Source organism: Notothenia coriiceps, unplaced genomic scaffold (assembly GCF_000735185.1).
Source record: "Notothenia coriiceps isolate Sejong01 unplaced genomic scaffold, NC01 NC01_scaffold00038401, whole genome shotgun sequence".
NCBI lineage: Eukaryota > Metazoa > Chordata > Actinopteri > Perciformes > Nototheniidae > Notothenia > Notothenia coriiceps.
Genome location: NW_011371102.1, coordinates 20021 through 38865, shown reverse-complemented (window position 1 = coordinate 38865; position 18845 = coordinate 20021). Strand labels below are relative to the sequence as shown.

The window sequence follows — 18845 nt, the reverse complement described above, 5'->3', positions numbered from 1 at the left end:
GCTCATGCTTCTAGCTTTATCCCTACTTTATGATCTGTTTCATAACTGATCCTGGAGCAGATATTTAATCTTAAAGTTCATATTTAAGATAAAATGTTAGCATTTTTTTTCTTTCTGCTGTCTCATAATAAGAGTTTTAACTACTATCAGACCAGACAGTTATAGTCGACAAATAGTGGAATTAGCTCTTTGTTATGTAAAAGTGTTTTTACTGGTATAACATATTAAAGTCCACAATTTCATGCTTACATAAGTCATTGGTAAAGTCTGCTATTAACTAATTGGTTTTCCCATCATAATCAAGATATTTATAATTTCTGAAAACTATTTGAAAATGAAAACTTAGTCAGTCACTGCCTTTACACAGATACTAGTGATACGTTTGGGTTGACATGGCCGGAAAGCAATACAGTTTATTATTTTAATGATTGAGGTTGTATTTTTTAGTGGTAATGTGATAGACGACAATATTTTCAGAATGACATGATGGAGGGAAGAATGTTATTTCAGTATAATTCAGAACACTTACTGCAACCTCAGTAACAATCATAAAGGTACAATTTCTGGCAGATCTGTTAATAAAGTGACAGTGTTCAATTTTTTATATAACAAAACTTTTTTGTATCACCTTTTATTCAAATATTTAACGTTAGAGTAAATTAATTATTACGTAATCGACAATACTTCCACTGCTGTAGGAAATTGCAGTAGTATTTCAACCAATGCATCAGAAGTGGTTTCTGTGAGGAATCCCGCGTGGAGGAAACTCTCACCATATATGGTCAATTACGTCACGGCACGTGGTTTGATTCGTGCGAGGTTCCAGACAGCACTATTTCCCGTAACTACGGAGGGGCGTGGTGAACATACAGTGCCGCTTTAAGAGTTTACAACCTCACAATCATTCCCAGACTTTTGGTTAAAAATATATGACTAACCCCGGGAGGACGTACTGAAAGTCGTTTTCAGAGGTTTTAAGGCGATTTGAAAAAAAGCAAGGCGATATTTTCTTCCTTGTTCCCCCCTTGAAGACGTGCCTGTTTGGACTCTACCGATTTACCGCAATAAGGTGGGCTTGCCCAGAGTTTGAATTGACACACGAGAATCATCCCGAAACTACTTTTCGTGAGAGGTAAAGGCTTTATATCCACAGCCGGGTGCTAGTTTCTTTTCATTTAAACAGAAAGGATGTATCAAAACTTTGGGAATCAAGGGAGAGGCAACCCAGCGTACACTGGCAGCTCCTCTGGGTCTCACTCCCAGGGAAGCACCAGCAACACACAGCAGGAGCAGGTTGGTGAACTTTCAATTAACTAGACCATAGGTTATCACAGAGTCAGGGGTCAAATCGGTAAAACATAATATTAACTTTCTTGTAAAAGTAACAAACAGTTGTTTAAATTGTAAATACCAAGCTACCCTATATATATATATATATGTTTTGTGCAGTAGAATACAGGCATTATACCCAGTAGGAATAGGAATGTAACACTCCTGATTTTTCATTTTTATTTTTGCTTGAGCATTTAAATTGTATTCTTTATTGTAGTTTACATCTAATCCACTGTATCTCAGAGGGGAAATGTTGTACTTTGGACATATGATAACAAATGATATGATGCTACACTACTAACCCAGTATACAAACTAAGTTGGCTCGATATTGACAATCTACAAGATACAAATAGATAGATACTTTAAATATATACTCATTCAATGTGATTAAAACTGAATAATAGCCATTAGTACAAGAACACTTTGGATTCTGCATAAGAATAAATTTACTTTTGATAGGCTACCATAGGAATTTTTTTTTATACTTTTTAGAAGATTTTTACTTATGTAATCATTTACATTCAGAGATTTTATTTGTCAGTTATTCCTACAAAAAGGATGTGAAAACTTCTTCCACCACTATTCATATTGGAATTAGTCAAACTCAATATTAAGGATCTTAATTATTTTCAACAATAATGGTTTACTTTAATTGTTTTGCGTTAAGACTCTGTGTTTTGTAGTCGATCCCATCTTAAATTAACTTTATTAATGTTTGTCTTTTCAACCTATTTTGTGTTTGTCTTTTCAACCTATTTTACCCAGAAGTATACAATGTCCGGCAGCAGTCAATTTGTACCAAGCCTCAATGCCATTACAACCAACCAGGACCTCCAGTGGTTGGTCCAGCCCTCAATCCTGCATCCGCCGGGCCCTTCAAGATCTCCAGTTCCTCCCTACCCAACCCTCTCCGGGGCACGGCCTCTGGCTCCACCACCCCATTTTCTCCGACCAGGTGTCATAAGAGCTGCTGCACACACTACTGCTTCGACAAGGCACAGGAATGACCAGCATGTAAGAAAGTACTTCTTAATTAATCTGAAACTTTATGAACATACAAACACTGATACAGACACTGGTTAGTGTGGATTGTGTGTGTTTTTGCTGTTGAGAAATAGTGATACTTGTCATCCTGCGAGGTATTAACTTAGATCTCTTGGGAGTCATATTTTCCCTATTGGAGGGGCAGTTCGTAAGGGGTGTGGAGGAGCAGAATCATTTGTGTAACTAGTGTGTAATACCCTCTATGTGTCATTTCCTTTTGACTTACACATCCGATAAATACATTTAGCAATAGAGTAAGGACAAGATTGTGTAGAGAGGTTACTTAATATATATTTTTTTAAAAGGATAATTTGCTCCCAGGAGGAAAACACACTGTTTATGTTCTTTGATGGTGTTTACTTTGACTCAATGTTGATTCAGTAAAATGATCACCTGTGACACACTGTTTGCAAAGATTAGTGTTTTGGCAGGAGAGCAATGTCAAGTATATAAAAAAACAAGATACCATAGATGTTAAAGTGACCCAGTTTTAACCTTTAGAGCCATCACCCTGTTCCGCAAAGTGTAGTTTCTGTAGTTTCCTCAGGCACATGTTGGCACACATCACAGTTTTTTTCTCCCTGGAGTTGTAATTCTATGGTACAGGAAGTAGACTTGTCATGTGACTCACAGGGGCAAGTCATGTTCAGTGACTCACACCTGAGTCACCGCTAGAGACAGCATGACTCATCACCAATGAAAGCCCGGGAAATATTGGATCAACAGCAATTATTCATGAGGACGCTGGATGTAGTCAGAGTTTGGGTGTTACAAAAGGCACAAAAGCTCAGACATTTCAAAATCATTTAGCTGCCATGGCTGTGATGACTCAGAGCAAGCACATGATGGTAGTATTTCTCCTGTGTCATGTACTTTAACATGTCTGGCTTTACACTTCAAATGTTGTGTATGTTGCCCACAGCAAGAAGGTTTCACAATCAAATGTTAGACATTAAAGGGATTTAGAAAATATCGCTACTGCGTTTTCTGTATTTTTAGGAAAGACACCCCTTTTGCAAATGGTGAAACATTTGAACTCATGAATTTCACCATAAATATTCCCAATTTCATAACCTACATCAACACAATTGTTTTGTATTACAACGTTTCTGCAATGCAAATGAGACCTTATCTAATGTTTAGTTTTGGCCAATTTAAAATACATCTACAGATGCAGACGTGTCCCAAGTAGTGCCTAACTAGTCTGAACATAGACTAGTTATGGAAGCAAAATAACTTTAGCCACTGAGTTGTGCATTAAAACAATGTTTTTGTCTGGGGTATCTTGTCTTAAACTTTATTGTTGTCTTTCTCATTAAAGCTATCCCAAGAAGAGATGGAGAGACGTAGAATAAGAAGGGAGCGGAATAAGATGGCAGCAGCAAAATGTCGCAATCGCCGTCGGGAGCTAACAGACACACTGCAAAATGTGAGTGCAAATTGTAAACATGTTATGACATTAATGCTTTAAAAATAATGCATTGTCTCAAAGACACATGAGAGAAATTACTTATGTGTTTCTCTTTTACTGCTTTCCTCCTGGTGTAGGAGACTGACATACTGGAAGATGAAAAGTCAAAGTTACAGAAGGAAATAGCACAATTAGAAAAGGAGAAGGACAAGCTTGAGCTGGTCCTGGAAGCTCACCGTCCCATTTGTAAAATAGAGGGATCGGATTCAGATTCGGACCCAAATCCATCCATTTCCTCTTTGGGAGGCATCAAACTGGAGCCACATGACTTCAGCAGACCCGGACCCTCAACCAGACAGCCAACAAAAGTAGAGAAGCCTAAACCGAGGATAACCATCCCAACCAAACGTGAAACAGCGGCTGCCTCGTCTGCTGCCTCTGAATCAGAGTCTCTCCACACTCCGGTTCTCGCATCCACTCCCTCCCTCACGCCCTTCACAGCTGGTATGATTTTCACCTACCCCTCTGCCTCTTCGGACACCAGCGCCTCCACCACGTCCCATGCTTCCTCCCATCATGGAAACATCCACCACTCTCAGGTCCCACAGCCCTGCGGGATAGCCCACCGCCGCAGCAGCAGCAGTGGAGACCAATCGGATCACTCCCTGCACTCCCCGACCATCCTCACGCTGTGATCAAAGCCCGCAGCACCCTGACAAAACAGTAATGTGTGAGAGGAGGGATCTCTGGGGGTGTGAAATGAAAACGATGATTGTGTTCAGCATTTCAAAATGAGCTTCATGTCTTATTTCAGAAAGTAGATCTTTACTTGGATGATATGCCAATTAGAGGCCCGATTTTGATAAAAATGTTACTATTTTTTGTATTGATACAAATATAGAGTCTTTTACCTTTCATTTTAAAAGCTATTATGTAGAGTGAACATGTTTGAAGTTTATTAGCAAAGCATTGCATGCAGAATTTATAATACAAGCTTTTCTAGAGAAATAACTATAACTCAAACTAGTAATATAATAATTGTGATATTACAGTAAATGTTGAATTGAATGCCTTTTTTACATTGTTACATCATGTTTTGTAACACTTTATAAACGTCCTCAGCAAGGGAAATAGACTACTTATAAACAAAGTTCCTTATTTTTGTACGAGTCCTCTAATAAATCCTAATATTGTCTATGCAAACGATTGACCACTAAGGCTGGGCCGTAGGAGTTAATATAGATTTTATAATCACATATTTATATTTCCAGAGTGTAATATATATATATTTGTAAATGTTTTTGTTGTCTCTGATCGGTTGTGTTTGGCAGTGCCTTACTTTTATTTTTGTCAAAGTAGTAATACTGCACAGACAATAAAGAGCTAGCATGTATACAATTTGTGATGGTGTTATTATTTACAACCAAACGAAGAATGTGAATATCCTGAGAATTTAAAAACAACCAATTCATCAAATTAAATTAAGAATGAAACATTTAAAGTGTAAAGAAGATGTGTAAACTTTGTGAACACCAAGACACAGTTCAACCTAAAGAGGAACAGCAACACTTTTGGACTTATGAGTATTACATTCTTTTATAGTAAATTGAAAGAAGATCCTTCTGCATTTAACTTGAAATGAATTAGTAATGTTCGTTGGTTGAAGCTTTTCAAACGTGAGGTTTTGCAGCTGTCTTGGGTTAAGGAATGCTTTTCAGAATAAAAATTATAATTGCAATTTTTCTTTCTCTTTTTTTGACTGTGTTTTGCATTTTACATGAAAATGCAAATGAGGGAAACAATATATAATGAAAACAATCACAACTCTTTTACTGACACTTGATAAAAGCATTTGATGGCTGCAAATTACACTGAGAATGTGAACACTGTGTTCTGTCTCCCAAAATGAAGTGAATCTCATGCTAATACATACACGGCTCAGAGGGCATTGGATTGCTCTACTAAAATGGGGTTAGAGAGAAAAACGAGATGGAACGAGAGTCAGAGTGAGAGCACTATAAAGCATGAAGAAATCAGCATGTGTGCTGCCGTCAAAGGACTTTCGTGCATCACTAAGTGGCAGAAAGCATTACTGCCCTCTTCAGCCCTCCACAATATGCAAATAGGGATCCAAAAATAAAACTGATGAACATCCATAAAGTCAGTATGTGTGACATGGCTGGAACATCAATCACGCGCAGTCATTTAGACATGAAGGTCAAAAACAAGTGCAGAAATCAATCCTTTGTTTCTATGTCATGTGTAAATGCTTGTTTCTGCAAAGTCAAACACACAAAGAAAGGTCAGAACAGTCGAAGTGTCATCATACCCACTGTATTTAAAGCTCTTCAATGCACTACGAGCATAGCCCACCAATAAAACAGCTAACGACAAAATAAATCTTTTCTAATCCATGTGCATTATCTATGATTTAACTGAAATTGGTTAGTTATGCAAGTTAATACAGATAAATCAAGAAAAAGAAAGGTCAAAGTTAAGACTATCCCTAATGTTACAGAGTAAATACAAAGCATGAGATACAGAAGACAAAGCTGACTGTCGCCAACTTAAACAAACTCTGTGATATGCTAATTGAACATCGAAAACAATGTAATAAAAAATGTAATACAAGTGGATTTAAACAGCTTGAATAGAATACAAATCCTTAAAAGTTGTAGACCTTCCAGTTTGATACAAAGAGTTTCCAGTTGGATTTTTAAAAAAGTGACAGAACTTGTTCGCTTCAGCTCTGAGTGAGGTCCAAGGACATCTATCATGTCTGATCCTAAACGTTATGACCCGTGTGCTGGCTCTGCCCAGGCTCTCGATCCTTATGCACAGCAGCCCCACCCACATGAAACCTGAAGGGCCTTCACATCAGACTGGTTAACAGGCCTGTACACATTGTGACAATCATCATGCACATATGGCACTCCAATCCTGTCCTGAGGAAGAGAGTGCATCAAATATTACACATTATTGGGCATCTAGCAAAAGCAAATATCAAATAGTTTCTTTTTTTTTCTTTTATCACAACTCATCTTTTTCAGTGCTATTGGAATTCAGTGGACTAAATATGGCTCAAAACTGGATTGAAATGTCTCTTTAGATCAGTGATTTAAAGATCCATTGTAACGCTGTCCAGTGCAATAGAAAAAAGGCTTCTACCAGTGTAGGCTATTCCAGTGCATGAGATAATTTTATGTGACCCACTTTTTTGGTCCCATTTCTTTTTTTCTTTTTTTAGACAACAGACCACTGAAAAAGGAGAATTTCCCCAAAACAGAGGAGTCATTAGAAAAAAAATACTGTAAAATGTAGATACACTATCATCTGGAAAACATCTAGTCATTGTCTCTGTAAAGTCCTGAAATAGTTCATAGTGGTAGATTCTTTGTCAAGTGAAAACCTAGTGGCAAACACATCGTTGCAGCATTCAGAAAGCCCTAATGCTTGATTTGCACCAAATTGATTTGTATTGTCTGACAAAGCGTCTGTGTCTCCATTAATCACCCCTACGATTTCCTTATTTGACATGAACCTGGCGTCAGTCATCAGGAGAGCACACCAGGTGCAGCTGGTCCGGGCTCCCCACGCTGCCGGTGCTGGAGGACCCGTCCCCCAGGTCCCGGACCACCATGCAGGGCAGGTTGAGCTCACTCGACCCCCCGGGGCTGGAGTCACTCCTGCTGACACACTCCTCCTCCAGAACCAGGCACAGCTCCTTCAGGTCCAAATTCTCCTTCACCAGCCCGTCCTGCATACGCTCCAGGTCGGCCAGCTTTTTCAAGTAACCGCCCAGATCCTCCCGCATCACTTTGGCTGCGTGATGCCCGAACAGCTGCCATTCCCTGGACAGCTTCTTCACTTTGAGCCGGTCGTCGTCCAGGAAGCAGCACAGGTCCCGCAGCTCCACGTTTTCCTCCTGCAGGCGCTGATTGATGACTTTCAGTTCCCTGATTTCAATGAGGTGTCCCTGAAGCTGTTTATTGACCTCTTTTATCAGCCGTCCACGCTGAATGAGGGCTGATATTTTCTCTGTCTCCTCTTTACGCAGCCGGCTCACCAGCTCCTCTTTGGAGCACGCCAGCAAATCGTCGTCAGACATCTTTGACAGTTCTCTGTTTATTATCTCCCCTTCGCTACCCATTTTCTATTACAAAAATCTACACCTAAATTGTAGGCTACCTGAGAATCTGTAGAAAGAGAGATGTAGCTGGATGCTTCAATGCTCAACACAGAGCCATCACATCCTCCTCCTCTGCATATTTTCAAGATATATATGTAGACTATGCAATTACTAGAGCACCGGAGGCCAAATCATGGCGCAAACATGTGATTTCTTTACTTAGATGGATTCCTTCAAGGCGCTGTGACTCCAGTCCTTATGTGTGCTGAACCCGGTGGCTGTTTTTCGTGGATGATGTCTTAATGAGGTCGTGGATGAAACCCCCATTAATGTCAATCTGTCATCCTCGCAACAGCAAGCTGTGTGCTCCAAAGGCCTCCAGGAACACAACTGTCCCGATGTTACCTCCTTTCGCAGTACTTTGAAGACAGTAGCCGTCCGATGGGCTCTTGTGTGGGCCTGCTGAATGTAAAAAAAGGCCCGGTTGATCCACGGAGGCTTAATCCAGCAGCCTCGGATGCACACCCTGCTGCAGATGTTGTGATTTTACGTCGCTGGCATCGTCTCAGCAGGCTGGGCTCTGTTCACCACGGCTGAATGAACTCCGTTCCCAGGTGGTGGTGTCGGTGCAGCAGCTTTTTCAAAAACAATTCATTCTTTAGATAAAAAAAACAAGCGAAAACTAAATAAACCAAAATCCAATCTCATCGTTTATCCGATCACGGTAAGTGCATCATCGCTGCTCATCCTCTGGGGCTGGACTGTTACCACAACAATGTCCGCCTCCGCCACTTTCACAGCTCTGATTCCGCTAAGCAGGGTGTCAAGCTCAAACATTACCGGAAGTCCGTCTTTAGCGCCTTCAAAATAAAAGCACGCGCATTTTAAATGGTAATGAAGTAGCCTAAGTGAAAATGTTTTGAATAAACTGCAATTGAGTTGTATTGTTTGTTGTCATTTTTTGTTTGATGGTGTCTTACTTGGGGTCCAATGGAATAAGGTTCCTCAGTAACATTAATTTATTTAGAGTGGTTTGGCCGGAAGCTTAACGTTTCATGACGACTGCTGCTTTGACACGTTTAGACAGTATCAAACATATTTGTGGTTTCCTCTGAGGTTTGCAGTGGCTATTCGCATACCTTCCTTTTGACATGGTAGTAAATGGCAACGTGTAGAATCGATCGTCTCAGTGATTTAGATGAACTGAATCCGACCCTCTCAGCAACATTATAGACAACCTCAATATATGAAGGGGAAGATGTGCTCCATGTGCTCTCTCAGTAAGGAACTTGTGTGCCCCCATTTGGATTTAAAAACACACTTTCCCCTTGTTTATTCTATGAAACCAAAACAAGACGGATTAGCACATCACAAAGAAAATAAGTATAAAGGCATTTGTAATTCCACAACTGTTTTCTGTTTATTTGAATAGACTCCTCCTTAAAACATCTGACTATTGTTACTATCCCAAAACCTATGCAGATGATAAAGGCCTATCATAAATATGCCCTACACCCCTTTGCAGTTCACTACAATGGAATATGTACTGTACAGTGTAGTTGTATTAAGGGTGACTTTGGCTGTAGGCTCGTTTCTTTTCAAAGAACACATGCGGAAAGTGTGACTTCAGGCTTTTTTCCATGGGTTTATGCTGAGGCATTCAGCCACATCCTTCCGCCCTCTGTCCCACCTCCATTGTTTCACTGAGGCCATAACAATGTAGGGTGTTAACCGTGCAAGGGGGAACTGGGGATGGAATCAGGGTGTCATGTGAGGTTAGAAATGAGAGTGTTGATGAGCAGCGAGGGATCCGACAAAAAGACATGTTGACTGAGTCGTTTTCCCTTCTGTTGTGATTTTTGAAGGACACATGCAGAAACACAGACAGGGAGGGTGAGGATAGGGATTTGCAAGGATTTATTTAGATTAATCGCCGGAGGAAAAGAGAGCAGATTGTGTACACGTAGCAAGCAAACCACAGAGATGGTCACACAGAGTCCTTTCTCTGACCTGACACATTTAAAACAAGAGCACAAATAGAAAGGACAGACATGGTAATATGAGTCTTCAATCGTCCATTGTTTCTTCAAGCCATTGATGGCTTTCCTTTTTCTTTTTTTTTAAATCAATGGCATTTTTGTGTTGAGTGAGGTTCTTGGGTGTATACTGTAAAGTGATAGGTCCCAATCATTGAGCCATAGCCTATAGAGTTTATTATCCTTATATGCATTCATCATAGCCTGCATGTAACACAAAATATATATATATATATATATATATATCAAAATGAATACAAATATAAAAAGATCATGCTTTCATCCTATTGGTGTTCAGACAAATTCATGTGGCGTATTTTTTTCCATGCACTGCCCTTTTCCCAAAATCGATTTTTATTTAATCGAAGAATACACAGCCCTGTTTATAACAGTTTTTTTTTATTGATGATCAATCCTCAATTTTCTCTACGCTGCTCTATTTGGCCTGTGCAATGTTCATTGGTCAGAAAAGACGCCTTCACCTGAATTCATACGGTTAAATATTTTACTCTGGTTTAAACCAAAACGACAAAGACAAAAAAAAGAAATTGCCTAATATTATTGGATTATTTTTCGTAATAACAATTATTATTACTACGCATAGTTTAGGGGTTTAGTGGATTGAGCCACATTTTACCCATACATAATTACAGAGGTCTGCGTTGGCTCTACTGTAACTAAAGCACTGGAACGCACAGAACCGTTGCTACAACTGTTGCTATAATAGAACGTTGGAACGTTCATTGTGTCATGGTAACGAGTAAGAAGCGTAAGAAGCGACAAAAAGCGGGAAACGCAGATACATTAGAACGTTGAAGCCAATTTCAGCTAAAAGGGGAGGTTCGGCTATAACCGGATGCTGCTAGAGCAACAACTGTACCAACATGATCGTTTCAGAATAAAAGCATACCCTTTTTACAGAAAGGTGACTTGATAAAAAAAAAGAAGAATATTACTGATTCAACAAAGGGAAGTGGTAGCTAAGTACATTAGTCAAGTGCTGTACTTAAGTACACTTTTGTGGGACGTGTACTTTACGCAGAGGTGGGAAGTAACTAAGTACATTAAGTACAGTACCTAAGTACAATTTTGAGATACTTGTACTTTACTTGACTTTTTCAAAGTTATGCTACTTTGTACTTCTACTCCACTACAATTCAGAGGTAAATCGTGTATGTTTACTAAACTATGTACCTTTAGTTACTTTGCAGATTTTGATTAATCATGTGAAATATAAAAAAACACTTAAATAAGACTTTAGCTACACCTGAAGTAACATTCAAAGACAACCCAGCAGCATACAAAGTAATTCAAACTAGCTGCACCTTTACAAGTTGTGATAAACGAAGGAATGCATACAAAATCAGAAATCAAAACATATAATTCTCGATTGGGCCAATCTGCATAATAAGTACTTTTACTTTTGGTACTTTAATTACATGTTGATGCTAATACTTTTGTACTTTTACTTGAGTAACATTTTTGATTGCAGTACTTTTACTTCTAACATAGTATTCATACCTACACTCAGGTACTTCTACTTTTTACTTAAGGACAAGATCTGAGTACTCACCGATTACATCAGTTTTTTCAATTGGACAATTGTGTGTGTGTTTGCGCATACAATTGTCCTTTTAAAGTGTTTGAAGGAAACAACAACAACAACAACCATAATTGAGAACAGAGTATTAAACGTTTGAGAAATGTGTAGCGCCTTTCCTGTGACGTAATAAAACCGGAAGTCTGTTTAGCCTGCCTGCTGTTGTTGACACTGAGCACAAATAGCTATATCATTTGGTTGATGTTCGTGTTTTAGACCACCTACGCTAATTAACCGTTTAAGTCGTCAAGTTGAGTTGGTCTTAATTTAACCTTTCGTTGTCTGGTTGTCAGTTTAGTCAGCGCTAACACGTGTAGCTTAGCGTCATAGCTAGCATCAGTAGCTAACCTCTAAGGCAGGAAGTTAGCTCATTAAGACGCCATGGAAAGAACATTTAAGTTAATCCATTCATAACATTCAATGGTATACTTCGCCTGTCAGCTTTTATTGTAGCTTTTGCGCCGCGAACTGGTCGGAACAACACTCAAACAAGGTAAATTGTGTGTTATTATGAGCTAATCTGGTTGTTGATAAAAAATAATAATGGTCATCTCCTGATCTACTTGCTTTCTCTATTTCGCCTCCACCCAGATGACTATGGAGCTGGATGTCTTCGTGGGTAACACCACTATCATGGATGAAGAGGTTTACCAGCTCTGGTTGGATGGATACACAGGTATGAGTGATAACATAGACTATGGGTCACAGTGTTCTTCAGTAGACTCACTGTGACACACACTGTTGAGTAGCTTAAACAGGGTCCAGGTTTGTTGGGGTGTTATCTTACAAAAAGGCACACAATGTGTTTTTTTTTCTGCAGTTAAGCACATCATTCAAATGCAGTTATTTCCAAATCTGGGGTCAGGACCACCCAAAGGTCACACGATACATCGGAGGGGTCATAAGATAATAACACATATTGGTAATAAAGAATACAACATATAACTGCCACTCAAATTATGTTAGGATATTGAAATTGGAATATGACTCACACTCTTGGTGGGAATAGTCCTTTTTGCATCAATATTATTTTTCTGCCATTTGGATACTCTCAGATATCTCAATATGTTTCACAATATCTGTTAATAGACACCGTGTTCCTTTGTAGAGTTAGCTGAAAAATGGGGAAACATTAAGAGAATTAAACCTATAATGATTGTGATGTATTTTGTAATTGAGATCATCATCTTGTGCTATTTACTAGTAGCCAATGTTAAGCATAATGATGGAAAAATAATTCCATGTGTTGCTGTATATTCAAACCACCAGTAGCTTTGTTAGCCAAGGTTATTGTACATGACTACAGCCTCAGTGGGATCATGAGGTGTCTGATCTATCCAACAGTGTTCGATGCAGTGAAGGTACGAATAGACGGAGGAGTGATGGAGGAGTGTGAGGCGAGTGCAGATGTTCTGCTGAGTGACACCATGGACCAGTACAGAACTTTCCAGATGTGTGAGCGTCTGCTGCACAGTCCATCTAAACTAGGCAACCAGCTGCTGTTTCAGATCCCCCCCCATCGACAAGCCATGCTCATCGAGAGGTGCAGTAATAATTTCTCATTCATTTCTTCTTCAATCATCAAATGTGTTCAATGTCTTTTTCTATCCCTTCTTTTAACCAGGTATTTTCACTTCTCAAGGCATTATGTGTATTTGTTATTAAACACAACTCATTTATCCCTTCTTCTTAACATAATAAAGGAAAATGTCATTTTTGAAGTTTCCTCTTATGACTCTGGTTTCCTTGAATAGATACTATACCTTCGATGATGCATTTGTCCGTGAGGTCCTGGGAAAGAAACTCTCCAAAGGAACCAAGAAAGACTTGGATGATATCAGTGCCAAGACAAGTGTGACACTGAAGAGCTGCAGACGACAGGTAAGAGCATCACAACATCACAATAGGCTTGTTTGAGACGTGTTGCGGCTCGCCTTCGAAAGTAGACGAGAATAGCCGATCGCAGCCGGGGGAGGTCTCAAAAAGCTCGCCTGAAGTCAGACAGCCCCGAGACGGCTTCTTCTTCTTCTTCTTCTTCTTCTTCTTCTTCTTCTTCTTCTTCTTCTTCTTCTTCTTCTTCTTCTTCTTTGCCTTCTTCTTCGCCTTCTTCTTCTTCGCCTTCTTCTTCTTCGCCTTCTTCTTCGCTTTCTTCTTCGCTTTCTTCTTCTCTCGGTTTTTTGGCGGATTGCAAACAACTTTAAGGTGCATACCGCCACCTCCGGAGTCGGCTTGACTCGGTTTGCATTTATAAAGAATGCACACATGTGTTTAATCGTTCATGTCAGATATGTACTAAGTAAATACATGTGTTCCTGCTCAAGATTAGATTCAACTTTATTGTTATTGCACAGATTACAGGTACTGAGACAACAAAATGCAGTTTAGCTTCTAACCAGGAGTGCAACAAGCAGTAAAGTGAAAAGTAATGTACACAATCTACAGAATAAAATATAGAATGAATTGAATGATGAATAAACAGTGAGGGGTATGAATACACTAGATATACACAGCAGCCTGTGAGCAGTATGAACAGTGTGTATGAATATGCTAAGATATATAAAGTATGAAAACGGTAAGCAGTGCAAGTATAGTATAAAATATATAGATATTAATTTCATGATGATAAACATTGTGGAACAATGATGAAAAATGTTAATGGAAGGGGCGACGTAAAACTGACACAAAACAACAACAAACTTTTGCCGAGCCAATTGGAGAGCTTCATCAGCAGCACGGGGTAAAAACCACCAATGAGCGCTCAGCTCGAGATACCAGCGAGTCGTTTCCCATCAAGCATTTCGCTTCCGCAGCCCGTGGAGAGGAACTGCGCCGCCTCGCCGCGCCTCGCTCTCAAGGCTGCGGGCGTCTTTGTCCCGCGAGATTTCAACGTCTCATGTAGGCGAGCCTCCAGAGCAAGTCGGACAAAATGAATAACCATCATGCAACACACTAGCAAGACGTTGATCGCAACTGGCAGGTCTGCTCAGGTCTCGCTTGTCTCAAACAAGCCTAGTGACTGTTCATCTGTTCATCTGTATCATACGAGTGCCCACTTTTTCAGATTTTCAGCACTTTAAAAGCACCATATGTCATTTTATGAAGCTTTTGGTGAAATTGATTAGAAACATGTTTATTGACTGAAAATCTGAAGAGGTCTCCTGTCCTCCAAAACTAAAATACCTGGATATTAAAACAGATAAACTGTGATTTATGTTCAAATAAACTGTTTCTCAGATGTTATTTGGCTGCTGGGAACATTTGTAGATCTTGCTTCTTTCTAAGAATCCACCTGGTTAAAAGAAATACCAAAAACTATGGTTGTTAAAAGTTGGCATAAAACCAAACTAAATGTAACAGACCTTGATCACCTTGATTCAAATGACTGGGATTGAAAATTGTTGGAAACATTTTGAATAATGAGTGGTGTTCCCAGTTCTTTGCACTTTCTACTGTACTATTCTGTTTTTACTGTGTTTTATACAAGTCAGGTTCTGATTTGATAAAATCTCCTGTCTCACGTGTTTCATTTTAGTTTGACAACTTCAAACGTGTTTTCAAAGTTGTGGAAGAGCTGAAGGGACCCCTGGTGGAGAACATACGTCAGCACTTTCTTCTTTCTGACAAGCTTGCAAGGTAAAAAAATGACTAAGAACGGAGCACAAATCTCTCTGCCTCAGATTTATTCTTCAAAGTATTTCTTCAAAACCATTCTGTTGTAGTGTTTATGATAATTTACTGTATGAGTTTTTAGGCTAACTCTTACAAAAAAGCACCTGAAAATCGATTATGGTTTAGTTAAACAAGGTTCTGACTGATCGTCTTGTTTATTTGTTAGCTCTTTTAATGCTTTCGTCATCTATTTCAGGGATTATGCTGCCATCGTTTTCTTTGCTAACAATCGCTTTGAGACGGGGAAAAGAAAACTGCATTATCTCACGTTCCAGGACTTTGCGTTCTGTGCTGGGCAGCTTATCAGCAACTGGACCGTTGGGGCAGTTGGTGAGCCCTTTGTCTTGTTGTCTTTGGCCGTTTGCTGTCATTTTGATCTGGAATGTAAGGGACGTGTATAACATTCAAATCAGTTACGTATCATATATTTACTGATGTGTAAGCCTCAAACTGAGACACATTAAGAGGATTAATATAAGTGGTTAATGCAAGGAAAAATAACAACTGTAAATTGAGCCAACATTTAAAACAGTTTGTATAAGAAATGTATATAAATTGCATATGAATAAGAGGTATACTGTTTATGTTGCTATTATGAATATGGGACATTTAGAGCAGAGCTTCCTCCAATGAGACACACTGACCACCAGAGGTCCTTCAGGTTTTAGAGATCCTCGTTAAGATGAAGAGGCATTTACATTTTGTAGTTACCAATTAGTACAATTAAACATTTGAATTGGGTTGGGCACAGTCTGATAATAATTGTGAGAAAAAGAAGTGATAACAGTTGTAAGAATAGGCATCCTTTGAACTGATTTTGCAGTGTTTGACTGGAGTTTCCTCTGTAGATAGCATGGTGGAAGACATGGACGTGGATCTGGATAAAGAGTTCTTACAAGATCTGAAAGAACTGAAGGTTTTAATCACTGACAAAGATCTGCTGGATCAACACAAAAGGTAACGGCAAAAACTGAGCACTACATTTTCTTACTGGCTTTTAATTAAAAAAAAATGTCCACACTCCAATTGACGATTTCTCTTTTTGCTTTCCCTCCTCTCTGGTCAGTTTGGTGTGTACAGCTCTCAGAGGGAAGACTAAAGCTTTTACTGAGATGGAGGCTAATTTCAAGGTGAGAAACATTACATCTGAAATGTAATCCGTCAGTAACTCCTACGATAAAAGTACGTTTTTTGAAAGTCACTATTTTCTTCTTTTATAGAATATTTCCAGGGGACTTGTCAACATCGCCGCCAAGTTAACAAACACAAAAGATGTCAGAGACTTCTTCCTTGATCTTGTGGAGAAGGTGTGTACTTCTAAAAAAATGTAGTTTCTTTCTTTTTTCTGTGAGATAATTCAACCCACATTTCTGAGGCCAGTCTGCCTTTGAGACGGTGTGATGTAACGCCTCCACCCCTTCCCCCCCCCCCCNCCACAGTTTATTGAGCCGTGTCGCTCAGACCGATGGACAGCTGCGGACGTCAGACTCTACCTCACTCACTACACCAACTCTGCACACATACTCGACACATTCAAGTGAGTTCATGTGTTTTGATTGTGTTACTCTTATCAAGTAGAGCTCCAACTCTGCCGAGGTTCTAATTCCCATAGCGGCGACCCATGCTATAAATACAGTCAGCGTCTTTTAAAACCTCCTGGAGAAACCTCCCCAGTAACTGCATATTATACACACTCAGGCAGTCTTTAAAGCCGCCCAAGCTTAAAGGTTGTATGTTAAACCCTCTCTAATATTGACGTCTCTGTTCTACCAGTGGGTGTCACCCTATCTCGCCCCTGATTTCTCAAACTGTAGTTACCTTGTTTCTCCTGCAAACACTCTGGAATGTGGTTAAGGGTTTACACAGCCCTGCACCACTACATGCTTAACAAAGAGATATTCATAAAAAGAGACATAGACCCCCCGCCCAACACTATTACACTGGAGTGGACAAAGATTGCTTCATTTACTTCACCCAGATTTCACAATTACAGTTTGCCATGAGACTTACAGTAGCTATTTGCTCCATTTACTTACAGTTTGCTCAATTTTTTCCTCTCTTTTCTGCCCTTAGACACCAGGTTGTGTGGGACAGATACATGGGCGTCATCAAAAGCTGTATCTTCAAAATGTATCACGACTGAAGCGCTTTTTTTGAGGCTCGCCACGCCACTTCTCCCTGCTCTTCCCCCTCGACAAAGCCGTCGTTCGTGCTGTTTCCATTTCTTTTTGTCAGCGGTGATGAATCCTACTTCTCATGCCCCATTATCCCCAAAGAGTGTCTGTACATTTGGTTTGTAAATAAACTTAACATATATACATCAAAATGTCATACTGACTTGTTATAATTGAATGTTCCAGGGACAAGATTATATGATCTTGTGAGTGTTGGATGGAGATTAGAGATAAACAGAGAACGGGAAATGATATCGTTAAAGTAAAGATGGGAGATTTGTAAAGCCCTGCCTTTTTAGTCTAAGCTGTATTAAATGTTTTAATTTTAAAATAGGACTAGTAGAGTACATGTGTCATGGATTCAGACCTTTTCCCGTGTCTGTGTGGTCATGGAGGTAAGGGACTAACCAGGGGGGAACAGTTGGTCCAGCTAGGGGGTCTTCAGCGTGACTTTGTCAACATCCCCCTGTAATGACAGCTGCCGTCAGTGCCACCACCCAGAAATACAGGACAGATAAACAATCAGATGTCAGTAATGGTTTTTAACTAAATATTTACTTTTAAAACAGGAGAACCATAAAAAATGACTACTATAATGTTCGAAATAGCATGACTGTGCACTCCAAATATACAAAGATTGAAGATGTATAGTTGTGAGTTTAAGTGCATGCTGTCATTTTGTAATCCGTGTCATATTCATCTCAATGTTTCCTCGAACTGCAATTAGAGTATTATATGACTGCTGCTCATGTTCAATCGGCTTTAGGAAAGCTCCTGGGGAAATACAAGTGTGACCTTAAAGTCTGACTTTAAGTTGAGTCAGACTGAAACTCATAAAAACTAAAGTGGATTAAGCCGCAGCTTAACCAGTTTGCACCGTAACAGACTGTTCTGTTTTGCCAAAGAAAATACTGCTCGAAACGGTTCAGTAACGCACAAGTCATCTACAGAGCAGAAGAGTTGGTCGCAAATAATCATCATATTCTGTTTTCTGCATGTTATCCTAGAAAGTGTCTCTAGTTTATTCTGAGAAATAAGCTGACACATTTTCCGAATAAGTCTCCCCTCTCTTACTCTTCCACTCTCAAATTTTTTGTCCACATTCCATTAACTTCTCTCTCCCCGGCTATAAATATCCTGCATGTCAGATTGGACGAGAGCGAGGGCTTTAGTAGCTTTATGGAAAAAAGAAAAGTAAAACATGGGGGAGGTAAGTATAGATAGATGGGGGGTAAAAGGCAAAAAGGGAGGGAGGAAACGTTGGGAGAGCTTGGGGCTTTTGCGGGGGTTCAGTTTAAATGAAACCAGGTGTGTTGTGGGACCAGTAAGAGGGGGCATTGGGTAAGAAGATGGGGGGGCAAGTGTGTGAATCTGTGAGTTGTTGATCCGCCTGCGATTTCGACGGATTTTGGCATTTGGTACTTGGGCCACAGACCAGGAATTTGCAT

General features: G+C 39.7%; 3 protein-coding genes across 6 annotated transcripts; 2 read left to right on the top strand and 1 right to left on the bottom strand.

Annotated features, from left to right (window-relative positions):
- The first annotated feature begins 911 nt into the window (after nucleotides 1-911).
- On the top strand, nucleotides 912-5805 carry fosl1a (FOS like 1, AP-1 transcription factor subunit a). Of its 2 annotated transcripts, none has more exons than XM_010797799.1 (4): nucleotides 912-1293; nucleotides 2100-2348; nucleotides 3700-3807; nucleotides 3927-5805. In XM_010797799.1, exons 1-4 carry the CDS (start codon nucleotides 1189-1191, stop codon nucleotides 4482-4484), a joined length of 1020 nt encoding a protein of 339 aa, XP_010796101.1. In that variant the 5' UTR covers nucleotides 912-1188; the 3' UTR covers nucleotides 4485-5805. The 2 variants fall into 2 exon arrangements, with proteins under 2 accessions (XP_010796101.1, XP_010796102.1); XM_010797800.1 differs by having other exon boundaries at nucleotides 921-1293; nucleotides 2103-2348.
- ccdc85b (coiled-coil domain containing 85B) lies at nucleotides 5601-8724 on the bottom strand. Its single transcript, XM_010797801.1, has one exon. It carries the CDS (start codon nucleotides 7937-7939, stop codon nucleotides 7337-7339), a length of 603 nt encoding a protein of 200 aa, XP_010796103.1. The 5' UTR covers nucleotides 7940-8724; the 3' UTR covers nucleotides 5601-7336.
- A 2966-nt stretch (nucleotides 8725-11690) lies between these two features.
- On the top strand, nucleotides 11691-17588 carry fibpa (fibroblast growth factor (acidic) intracellular binding protein a). Of its 3 annotated transcripts, none has more exons than XM_010797795.1 (11): nucleotides 11691-12047; nucleotides 12146-12230; nucleotides 12899-13097; nucleotides 13309-13435; nucleotides 15087-15187; nucleotides 15420-15553; nucleotides 16060-16180; nucleotides 16290-16353; nucleotides 16444-16530; nucleotides 16663-16760; nucleotides 17297-17580. In XM_010797795.1, exons 2-11 carry the CDS (start codon nucleotides 12146-12148, stop codon nucleotides 17364-17366), a joined length of 1086 nt encoding a protein of 361 aa, XP_010796097.1. In that variant the 5' UTR covers nucleotides 11691-12047; the 3' UTR covers nucleotides 17367-17580. The 3 variants fall into 3 exon arrangements, with proteins under 3 accessions (XP_010796097.1, XP_010796098.1, XP_010796099.1); XM_010797796.1 differs by having other exon boundaries at nucleotides 16072-16180; nucleotides 17297-17577; XM_010797797.1 differs by lacking the exon at nucleotides 16663-16760 and having other exon boundaries at nucleotides 17297-17588.
- The last annotated feature ends 1257 nt before the right edge of the window (nucleotides 17589-18845 follow it).

What these genes read in the sequence shown, in the direction of transcription:
- fosl1a (XM_010797799.1), top strand. Translation starts at nt 1,189, where the DNA reads ATGTATCAAAACTTTGGGAATCAAGGGAGAGGCAACCCAGCGTACACT. An exon ending in GGCACAGGAATGACCAGCAT is followed by an intron (nt 2,349 to 3,699) that starts GTAAGAAAGTAC and finishes TTCTCATTAAAG; the next exon opens with CTATCCCAAGAAGAGATGGA. An exon ending in TAACAGACACACTGCAAAAT is followed by an intron (nt 3,808 to 3,926) that starts GTGAGTGCAAAT and finishes CTCCTGGTGTAG; the next exon opens with GAGACTGACATACTGGAAGA.
- ccdc85b (XM_010797801.1), bottom strand. Translation starts at nt 7,939, where the DNA reads ATGGGTAGCGAAGGGGAGATAATAAACAGAGAACTGTCAAAGATGTCT.
- fibpa (XM_010797795.1), top strand. Translation starts at nt 12,146, where the DNA reads ATGACTATGGAGCTGGATGTCTTCGTGGGTAACACCACTATCATGGAT. An exon ending in CTGGACCGTTGGGGCAGTTG is followed by an intron (nt 15,554 to 16,059) that starts GTGAGCCCTTTG and finishes GTTTGACTGGAG; the next exon opens with TTTCCTCTGTAGATAGCATG. An exon ending in CTGCTGGATCAACACAAAAG is followed by an intron (nt 16,181 to 16,289) that starts GTAACGGCAAAA and finishes CTCTCTGGTCAG; the next exon opens with TTTGGTGTGTACAGCTCTCA.